General features: G+C 36.6%; 2 gene segments (V, D, J or C); both read left to right on the top strand.

Annotated features, from left to right (window-relative positions):
* Positions 1-3043: 3043 nt before the first annotated feature.
* Positions 3044-3586, top strand: LOC121400802. The segment is given in 2 exon segments: positions 3044-3153; positions 3237-3586. Coding segments are annotated over 2 exon segments (390 nt in total).
* A 2443-nt stretch (positions 3587-6029) lies between these two features.
* LOC108696939 lies at positions 6030-6614 on the top strand. The segment is given in 2 exon segments: positions 6030-6176; positions 6264-6614. Coding segments are annotated over 2 exon segments (357 nt in total).
* The last annotated feature ends 5178 nt before the right edge of the window (positions 6615-11792 follow it).

The raw sequence follows: 11792 nt of genomic DNA, 5'->3' as shown, positions 1-11792 counted from the left end.
TCCTCTGGCTCACCTCGAATACAGGGCTGGCTTGACAAATGCAATGGCAGAATCTGAGGAACACTCAGCACATCAGGAACACCTCAGCAGTCATACGAAGCCAAACCTCCGAAAACCCGCCGAACAGGAAGTCCCCTAAAAATCTTTGACCAGGGGCCCAACAATAAATCTTAGACAAAGGGTCCACTGTTAGTACTATTATTCTTCCTCTCCTATTCTCTTTACATACTATAATCTGTTATTCCATCTATTTAGCCACTTTGTTCTCATAGAAATAGGGAATGGCCATGAAATAGGCCAAATGTTTAGCAGCATGAGAGGACACCTGGGCCAATCAGAACTTTTCCTGTGGGCCAGTCCGACACTGAGTGGGGATATCTTTTAGAATAAGGGGAATGTTTGATGGTGGTGAGTGTAGAAGATTATTTAAGGTGAGGCCTTCTGGCAGGTATTGGTCTAAGTTTACTGTAGTATATAAGTCCCTATTTAGTAGCCAGTCTCTTACATATCTCAAGAGTGCTGCTTTGCTGCATTCTTTAATATTAGGAAAATGAGCTTGTCCCAGAGCTTTTGGTGATTGTAGTTTGATACTGCTGTTTCTTGGTCATTTGTTTTTCCAAAAAAACATTATCTGATCATTTTAGGTCTTTTGACTTAATGCAATAGAGTAACATTTATAAAGTGTATAATAAGTTTGAGAGAAGTATTATAAATCTGATTTTACATTTTTTAATACCTTTATGCACAAAAATTATATATGTACTAAATAGTACAAAATAGAATGAAATAAGCTAGTGATGTGGATTTCTTTTATTTGTCTGCAAGGACTTTGTGGTTACAACCTAATTGCACCCCCACCTAATGAATTCACATTGCTCACTATATAGATATAATCATATAAAACACAAATAGAGTCTGCAATCAGGTGCTAAAAGTAGTACAAATTACATATAAAAAACATGAAAGTTTGCAGCTGTTTTTGCAATGTTCAAAGCAGTTGAAATAGTACATTGTGTCATGTGATGTACAATCTCTGAGGCTGACACTAGTGATGGGTGAATTTGTGCCATTTTGCTTAGCCGAAAGATTTGTGAAATACGCCAAACGCCAAAAAATTCACAAAACGGTGCCAGTGTCTAGTTTTTGACGCCGGCACCCGCGAATTTGCGCCTGGCGAATAAATTCACCCATCACTAGTTGACATATTTATAATCTTACAGCAAAAGTTTTACTCACTATTCAAAATGTATCCAGTACAGGCATAGGACCTGTTATCCAGAAAGCTAGGGGGATTTATCCATAATTTGGTTCTCCATACCTTAAGTCTACTAAAGCATTTAAACATTAATTAAACTTAAAATTATTGTTTTGCCTCTAAAAAGTATTAATTATATCGTAGTTGGGACTAAGTACAAAGTACAATTTTATTTGTACAGAGAACAAATTGAAATCTTTTTTTAAAAATGTGAACTATTTTCTTATAATAAAGTCTATATCAGGTGGTCTTCCCATAATTTAGAACTTTCTGGGTAATGGATCCCATTCCTGTATATTATTGGGGTCAGAATACTATAACCACTGCAGTTACACATATTAATATATTAGAGGACATTGAGTGTGAAAAGGTACTAAGAATACTCCCCACCTGTTAAAAAAAGTGACTATTTGTCTATATATATATATAGTAATACTTTCAATACATCAGTCATCCTATGTCTGGCCAGTAGTGATGGGCGAATTTGTAAATTTGTAAATTTGTGCGAAATGAGAATTTTGACGCCAACGTCATTTTGGGGGCATCAAAATTGACGCCAGCGACAATTCCGACGCTGGTGACAATTCTGATGCGCCTTAAAGCAAAATGAGCAACCTACAATTCTGGCGGCAACGGAGTTGTCACCGGCATCAAAAAACTTTGAGGCCAGTGAATTTTCACTGCAATTTTGCGAATTTATTCACCAGCGGAGAAATGTGGAAATTATCTGCAAATTTGCGCCTGGCAAATAAATTCACCCATCACTACTGGCCAGTCCTACACTCACTTTCTTCTGATTCATGAAGATGATGCACATTTTTATAGGGATTACATTCTACTTGCAATTTGCTTTTCCTAGGATAAAGTTCCAAAATTGTTGCCCTTTTTCATTTGACAGGGATTACCAAATGGAAATGAAGGGAGCTACAACATGGAGCTGGCCACTGCTTCTGTGTAAACTATTGTAGGGCAAAAGGAAAATTTGTGCTCATTACTAATCATTTTTAAAAACAAATTATATTAAGGATATGATCACATAATTCTTTTACATAACTAATAGATCCTCTGTCCTCAGCTACTGTATATCACTCACATTCTTAATGGAAGGACATTAACATGTTTTACGTTACAATGTCTTAAATAATAACTAAAATGAATAGGGCTAAAATGCCATATTTCATATAGTGAACTTATTGCACCAGTGTAAAGTTTCAGCTTGTCAGTAGCAGCAATGATTCAGGACTTCAAACTTGTCACAGGGGGTCACCATCTTGGAAAGCGTCTGTGATACTCACATGCTCCGTGGGCTCTGAGCAGCTGATGAGAAGCTAAGCTTAGGGGTCGTCGCTAATTATCAAGCAGAAAATAAGCTTGGCCTGTAATATAAACTGATGTTACAAGGCTGATTATTACATTCTGATGCTAGTAGTAGTTGCACAGGGTCTGTGCTACCAGGTAGGAATTATCTGTATTAATAACTTTCAGCCTTATATTTTGAAATGTATATTCTATGTGTACTGTATATTGTGATTGGGTCCCTAAGCTTAGTAAGTGACAGCAGCACAGAGCATGTGTAGTGAATCAGCAAACAAGGAGATGGGGAGCTACTGGGGAATCTTTGGAGACACAGATATTTGCTGCTAAAATGCTATATAATCATGTGGTTAAGCACAGCTAATTTTCATAAAATATAATAATCATAACACTAATCACAGACCAGATATATAATCACTGACAACATTATGCAAATAAGGTTTACATTTTCTGTTGAGTTCTTTAAAACCTGCAGCTCCCAGATAAAGCAGAGGAATCAGATGTGCTGCATCCAACTGGCAGACTCATAACTCACACTGTCAATATGAAGTTGTTTCTTGTTATGTTAATGACACTTTTATCAGGTAATAAAAATAAGGAATAATACAATTACAATTATCACATAACATTTTATTTTTTAACTATCATTATGTCTCTTCTTTTCCAGGAGGTCACTGTGATGTACAACTTGCCCAGTCAGAGTCAGTGGTGATAAAGCCGGGAGGGTCTCACAAACTGTCCTGCACAGCCTCTGGCTTCACATTCAGTGGTTACTGGATGAACTGGTTTAGACAGACTCCTGGGAAAGGATTACAGTGGTTATGTCAAATTTACCCTGATGGGAGTACCACATACTATGCTGATTCAGTTAAAGGAAGATTCACCATCTCCAGAGACAATAATAACAACAAGTTATATCTGCAAATGAACAATCTACAAACTGAAGACACGGCCGTGTATTACTGTACTACATGCACAGTGACAAATAGTCTCAGAGAAGTGCAACAAAAACATTAATGCTGTCCTTCCATGATTCTCCAGTTGAGGGCAACAAAAGTCTATTAACCTTCTATATATAAGGCAAAACAAACGGAACATGCAAGAAGCCTATTCGCTTTCACTGTAACAATCTTATGCTGAAAACATTCTAAGAATGACAAGAAAACAAGAAGTTCATAATGCAGAAAACATTTTGATATTATGTAATTCTCTTTATTTCTAATAAAAATATTAAAGACATTTAAAACATTGACTTTTGTACACAAAGGGGCCTATTTATTGAACTGTGTAAAACAAATACTGATAAAAATGATGTAAAAGTTGTCTTGAATAAATGGCAAATAAATGGTTTTTCTGCCAAGGAGCACAAGCCAGTAGTATGGGATTGCCATGGGAACTTTATATAAATCCCATTTATTTCTAAGAAAGGATTAGTCCAACATTTGAGATATTACAGATATAGGAGAGTTACCTGGTTATCTGGGAGTGGGCCACTTTCTCCCGCTTATTGGCCATAATTGTCTTAAAAATGACTAACTTCTTACATCTGTTTATAAAAGTTCATTCCTATAACATTCACTATATCTTGATTCTGGAAATCCACTGTTATTTGCATCACAACTTAACTTAGACTTTTACCCATGATCATGTTTATTTGTGATTTCGATATTTTTTATTTAAATGATTATTTGAGACTATGTTTGTCAGGAATGCCAAGTCCCATTGACTTCTATGTCATCTCCACTGGTTTTAGATGCCATTGTTTTGTTTTTTACATAACACTTTTACAGGGATTGTTTGTCCATAGATATTGTGAAGTTTGGGGGGATCACACTGGGATTTGCACCATATATGAAGACCACTACATTCCAGAGTAAAGGAAAAACAATCAGTTTATTTTGCAACTCAAAAGTGTTTTCCAGCGGCAGGAAAAAATGGCAACTGAAAAATAAGCTTGAATTCAGCAACACAAAAATACAAAATATCTTACTTCAGACAAATACAGTGTCCAGTCTGCATGGAGTAAATAGTCTGACTTTCAAAGAATCTCTTTCCCCAGTGAACAGCGAGTTACAACCACATAAAATTCCAGCTCTCTCTCTCTCACTTCACCTTAAAACACCCCTTAGATGTGCAGTCTACTCCTCTTACTGGTTAATCCTGTGGTGTCTCTTAAAGGGGTAACTCTGTGGGATGGCTCAAAACCTAAACAGAGGGGGGTATATTTCTGCCATCCAAGAAATATCCCCTCCCAATTTCCTAGGAAATATTAGTAGATGTCTTGGGATATGACAACTACGACTGTGTGCTGCATCATTTCCAACCCCATCAGGGACCTTTGTTTTGACAAAAAGGGACATATCTGTATAAAATTCAAGTGAATTAAAAGAAAAACACAATCATATCAAAACAATGGGACTATGGATCCTGTGGAATCACCTATATTAATGTATTAAAGGACAAGTGCAAAAAAATCTACTAAGAAATCCACTCCTCTTTAAAAAAAATACTACTCAACATTTTGGAAATAATAAGAGGGACAAAAAAGTTGCCGTGTGTGGCGTGGCAAACATATTTGACCACGCCCATTTTTGTGGCCACACCCCCTAATTTACCATGTTATTTTACAACATTTTGCAGGTTATAAAAGTTTGAACATATTTCTGTGTTTTTTTCAGTTACTACAGTTATGCTAATGAAGGTGAATTGCTCTTCAAGCTGCGAGTCTAACTTTTCCCAAGGGACCTGTTATCTTATATTATTACATTTACTTATCTAGATAGATTTGAATTGTTACAAATGTATCTTATCTTCTGTTGTGGCTGTTCTGTGCTCTCTGCCAAAAGCCAATTAAGTTAAAAACGTTGTTTCTTTTTCTGCCTGTGCAGAGAAAAACGGGACTTTCCTGTACAAATGAGGGACTGCAGGTTGAGCTGTCAAAAGAGGGATTGTCTCTAAAAACGGAACAGTTGGGAGGTATGAATACAACAGGGATTGTTTGTCCATATACTGCAAGAAATTCAAGCTGGATAACTGCATCATACCTGTCTGGACAGTTCTACACTGAATTGTATCTGAATCATTAGGAGTTAAAGAGAATCATTGTGTATTTTTATAGGGACTATTAACAGCAGTTTGCTTACAACAAGGTACAGTAATGATATGATTTATATAATTTATACAGGTATAGGATCTCTTACCTAAAACCTGATAAGCAGAAATCTAGATAATCGTTTCTCGTCTCTGAAAAAAAAAAATAGTACATTGTACTTGATTGTAGTTAAGATGCATAAATGCAAATTATTGGCAAAATAATCTTACTGGGGTTATTTAATTTTTAAATGATTTTTAGTAGAATTAAGGTATGGTGACCCACATTATGTGAAAACCACTTATAACTGCAGATCCAGATAATGTTCAGAAGAAGATCTATAACTCATGCCTGTTATATAGTCACTGGCAGCATTATGCAAATAATGTTCAAATGTTCTGTTGAGTTCCTTAAAACCTGCAGAGGAATCAGATGTGCTGCATCCAACTGCCAGACCCATAACTCACGCTGTCAATATGAAGTTGTTTCTTGTTATTTTATTGTCACTTTTGTCAGGTAATAATTTTCTTTATGGAGTATTAGAATTCCAATCATCTCGTAACATTTTATTAAATAAATACCATTATGTTTTATGTTTTCCAGGAGTTCACTGTGATGTACAACTTGACCAGTCAGAGTCAGTGATGATAAAGCCGGGGGGGTCTCACAAACTGTCCTGCACAGCCTCTGGCTTCACATTCAGTAGCACCCGGATGGACTGGGTTAGACAGGCTCCTGGGAAAGGATTACAGTGGGTGTCTTATATTAGAGGTGATGGGAGTGGCATATACTATGCTGATTCAGTTAAAGGAAGATTCACCATCTCCAGAGACAATAATAACAACAAGTTATATCTGCAAATGAACAATCTACAAATTGAAGACACTGCTGTGTATTACTGTGCTACAGACACACAGTGACAAAGGAACACAGAGCAGTGCAACAAAAACATTAATGCTGTCCTTCCATGATTCTCCAGTTGAGGGCAACAAAAGTCCATTCACTTCCCATATATAAGGCAAAACAAATGGTACATGCAAGAAGCCTATTCGCTTTCAATCTTATGCTAAAAACATTCTAAGAATGACAGGAAAACAAGAAGTTCATAATGCAGAAAACATTTTGATATTATTTAATTCTCTTTAGTTCTAATAAAAATATTAAAGTAATTTAAAACATTGACTTTTGTACACAAAGGGGCCTATTTATTGAACTGTGTAAAACAAATGCTGATAAAAATTATGTAAAAGTTTTGTTGAATAAATGGTAAATAATTGTTTTTTATGCCAAGGTTCACAAGCCAGTAGTATGGGATTGCCATGGGAACTTTATATGAATCCCATTTATTCCTAAGAAAGGATTAGCCCAACATTTGAGATATTACAGATATAGGAGATATACCTGGTTATTTGGGAGTGGGCCACTTTCTCCCCCTCTTTGGCCCTAATGTCTGAAACATGGCTAACTTCTGACACTTTGGCACAAAAGGTAACATCTATTTATAACAGTCTCTTCCTATAACATTCACTATATCTTGATTCTGGAAATCCATTGTTCTTTGCTAGTGATGGGCGAATTTATTCGCCAGGCGCGAATTCGCTGCAAATTTGCACGTTTCGCCGCCAGCGAATAAATTCGTGAAACGCCCGTGAAAATTCGCGACAAAAACGGGCGCCGGCGTCAAAACGGGCGCCGGCATCAGAAACGGGCGCCGGCGTCGAAAAAACGGGAGCCGGCGTCAAAAATGAGAGGCCGGAGCCGTTCCCGCGAATTTTTCACCGTTTCGCGAATTTCGCACGAAATTCGCAAATTTTTCGGCGAAGCGAAACGGCGCAAATTCGCCCACCACTATTCTTTGCATCACAACTTGACTGAGATTTTTCCCCGTGAACATGTTTATTTGTGATTTTCATATTTTTGTATTTTTAATTTAAATTAATATTTGAGACTATGTTTGTCATGAATGCCAAGTCCCATTGTCATCTCCACTGGTTTTAGATTTTTATTAAACACTTTTATATGGATTGTTTGTCCAAATATATTGCAAAGTTTGGGGGATCACACAGGGATTTGCACCATAAGTGAAGACCACTACATTCCAGAATGAAGGGAAAACAATCAGTTTATTTTGCAACTCAAAAGAGCTTTTCCAGGGACAGGGAAAAATGGCAACAGAAAAATAAGCTTGAATTCAGCAACACAAAAATACAAAATAACTTCAGCCAAATACAGTGTCCAGTCTGCATGGAGTAAATAGTCTTCAGAGAATGTTTTTCCTCAGCGATCAGCGAGTTACAACCACATGAATCTCCAACTCTCTTCCTTCACCTGCTTCTCACTTCCTTAAAACACCCCTTGGATATCCAGCCTACACCTCTTGCTGGTTAACCATGTGGTGTCTCTTAAAGGGATGACTCTTCGGGATGGCTCAAATCCTTAAAAAGGGGGGTATATATCTGCCATCCACGATATATCCCCTCTGACTTGTACAATATATATATATATATATATATATATATATATAGATAGATATATATATATATATATATATATATATATATATATATATATATATATATATATATATATATATATATATATATGTATATTATGACAAGCTGGCTGCCTGTACACATAATTTTTGTGGGACATTAGCTATGGTAGGCAGGTAAGCAGAAGATCAGGAGCAGAAAGGCAGGGACACTGCGTCTTGAGGAAAAACTCAGGGTTATTCAGCAAACTTTTCCAAACATAAAGTCACTGGCATACAGTTCATTAGCAACTTTTTTGACTGAAATTCTTTTTTGTTTTCATTGATTCCAGCCAGTACATAAGGAGAATATGACATCGTTTCTTCTTGACCATGTTTTTTAGATGTGGTTTTTCTAGAGATCTATTGGTGTAATATTGTTTTTCAGGCTGCCGCTGGCATTCTTCTTCCAAATTTATCTCAGGTTTTGTGGGCCATATGGGATAGACTACAGTACTGAATAATGCCCATTGTGTGTGTATCTGGAAATATTTCCCAGCCATCTTTGTCCAGTGGCAAATACTAACTAAAAGAAGTTGATTTATTTTAAGACATATTCAAAAATTATGTGTAAGATTTGCTCTAACTCTGACACCTGTCAAACCTTTGTTTCCCAACCATGCTGAATATATTGAAAGATATGTGGATGTATTAAATCTATGTCTCACTGAATGCCATACTTTGTATAGGTCAATAACAAGTGGGGACAGTGTCGGACTGGGACACCAGGGGCCCGCCTAAAAATCTTTGACCAGGGGCCCACCAATAAAGCTTAGACAAAGGCAGTGGTGTAACAAGATGTTATTGGGCCCCACAGCAAAATTATTTTAGGGCCCTAGAGGTTGTCCTGTTTTACCAATATTTATTGAAATTGCTCTTTAATTAGGGCCTCATGGGGCCCCCTATACCTCCAGGGCCCCCCTGCAGCCGCAGGATCTGCTTCCTCTATAGTTTCGCCCCTGGACAAAGGGCCCACTCTTAGTACTATTATTTTTCCTCTCCTATTCTCTTTACATACTATAATCTGTTATTCCATCTATGTAGCCACTTTGTTCTCATAAAAATAGGGAATGGCCATGAAATAGGCCAAATGTTTAGTAGCATGAGGGCCCACTGACCCCTGGGACAATCAGAACTTTTCCTGGTATCCCTGTGGGCCAGTCTGACACTGAGTGGGGATATCTTTTAGAATGAGGGGAATGTCTGACGGTGGTGAGTGCAGATGATTATTTAAGGTGAGGCCTTCTGGCAGGTATTGGTCTAAGTTTACTGTAGTATATAAGTCCCTATTTAGTAGCCAGTCTCTTACATATCTCAAGAGAGCTTGTCCCAGAGTTTTTGATCATTCTAGTTTGATACTGCTGTTTCTTGGTCATTTGTTTTTCCAAAAAAACTTAATCTGATCATTTTAGGTCTTTTGGCTTAATGCAATAGAGTAACATGTGTAATGTGTGAATAAATTAGAGAGAAGAATTATAAATCTGATTTTACATTTTTTAGTACTTTTATGCACAAAAATTATTTATGTACTAAATAGAATGATATGGGCTAGTGATGTGGATCTCTTATCTTTGTCTGCATGGACTTTGTGGTCACAACCTTATTGAGCCCCCACCTAATGAATTCAAATTGCTCACTATATAGATATAATCATTTAAAACACAAACAGAGTCTGCAAACAGAGGTAGTAGAAATTACTTATAAAAAACATGAAAGATTGCACCTGTTTTTGCAATATTCAAAGTAGTTGAAATAATACATTGTGTCATGTGATGTACAATCTCTGAGGCTGACACATTTATAATCTGATAGCAAAAGGAAAAGTTGTATTGATTATTCAAAATGTATCCAGTACAGGCATAGGACCTGTTAGGGGGATCTTTTCATAATTTGGTTCTCCATACCTTAAGTCTACTAAAGCATTTAAACATTAATTAAACTTAAAAGGATTGTTTTGCCTCTAAAAAGTATTAATTATATCTTAGTTGGGACAATGTACAAAGTACAATTTTATTTGTACAGAGAAAAAATTGAAATCTTTTTTAGAAATGTGAACTATTTTCTTATAATAAAGTCTATATCAGATGGACTTCCCGTAATTTAGAACTTTCTGGGTAACGGAATCCCATGCCTGTTTATTGTTGGGGTCAGAATACTAGAACCACTGCAGTTACACATATTAATATATTAAAGGACAGTGAGTGTGAAAAGGTACTAAAAATACTCCCCACCTGTTAAAACAGGGACTATTTGTCTATATATATATATATATATATAGTAATACTTTCTATACATCATTCATCCTATGTCTGGGCAATAGTGATGGGCGAATTTGTAAATTTGTGTGAAATGCGAATTTTGACACCAACGTCATTTTGGGGGCATCAAAATTGACGCCAGCGATTTCTGATGCGCATTAAAGTCAATGAGCAACCGTTAATTTTTGGCGGCGACTGAATTGTCGAACGGCGTCAAAAAACTTTGAGGCCACTGAATTCTCACTGCAATTTTGCAAATTTATTTGCCAGCGGCGAAATGTGGAAATTCACCGCAAATTCGCACCTGGCAAATTAATTCACCCATCACTACTGGCCAGTCCTACACTCACTTTCTTCTGATTCATGAAGATGATGCACATTTTTATAGGGAGTACATTCTACTTGCAATTTGCTTTTCCTAGGATAAAGTTCCAAAATTGTTGCCCTTTTTCATTTGACAGGGATTACCAAATGGAAATGATGGGAGCTACAATATGGAGCTGGCCACTGCTTCTGTGTAAACTATTGTAGGGCAAAAGGAAAATTTGTGCTCATCACTAAACATTTTTAAAAACAAATTATATTAAGGATATGATCACATAATTCTTTTACATAACTAATATGTATATCACTCACATTCTTAATGGAAGGACATTTACATGTTTTACTTTTCAATGTCTTAAATAATAACTAAAATAAGTAGGGCTAAAATGCCATATTTGAGATAGTGAACTTATTGCACCAGTGTAAAGTTTCAGCTTGTCAATAGCAGCAGTGATCCAGGACTTCAAACTTGTCACAGGAGGTCACCATCTTGGAAAGTGTCTGTGATACTCACATGCTCCGTGGGCTCTGAGCAGCTGATGAGAAGCTAAGCTTAGGGGTCGTCACTAATTATCAAGGATAAAATAAGTTTGGCCTTTAGGCCTTTAATATAAGCTGATGTTACAAGGCTGATTATTACATTCTGATGCTAGTAGTAGTTACACTGGGTCTGTGCTACCAGGTAGTATTTATCTGTATTAATTACTTTCAGCCTTATGTTTTGAAATGTATATTCTATGTGTACTGTATATTGTGAGTGGGTCCCTAAGCTTAGTAAGTGACAGCAGCACAGAGCATGTGCAGTGAATCAGCAAACAAGGAGATGGGGAGCTACTGGGGCATCTTTGGGGACACAGATATTTGCTGCTAAAATGCTATATAATCATGGGGTTGAGCACAGCTAATTTTCATAAAATATAATAATCATAACACTAATCACAGACCACATATATAATCACTGGCAACATTATGCAAATAAGGTTTACATTTTCGGTTGAGTTCTTTAAAAACCTGCAGCTC

The sequence above is a fragment of the Xenopus laevis genome, chromosome 1L, assembly GCF_017654675.1.
Source record: "Xenopus laevis strain J_2021 chromosome 1L, Xenopus_laevis_v10.1, whole genome shotgun sequence".
Taxonomy (NCBI): Eukaryota; Metazoa; Chordata; class Amphibia; order Anura; family Pipidae; genus Xenopus; species Xenopus laevis.
The sequence above is the reverse complement of the archived record's forward strand: the minus strand, read 5'-3'. Positions and strand labels throughout refer to the sequence as shown.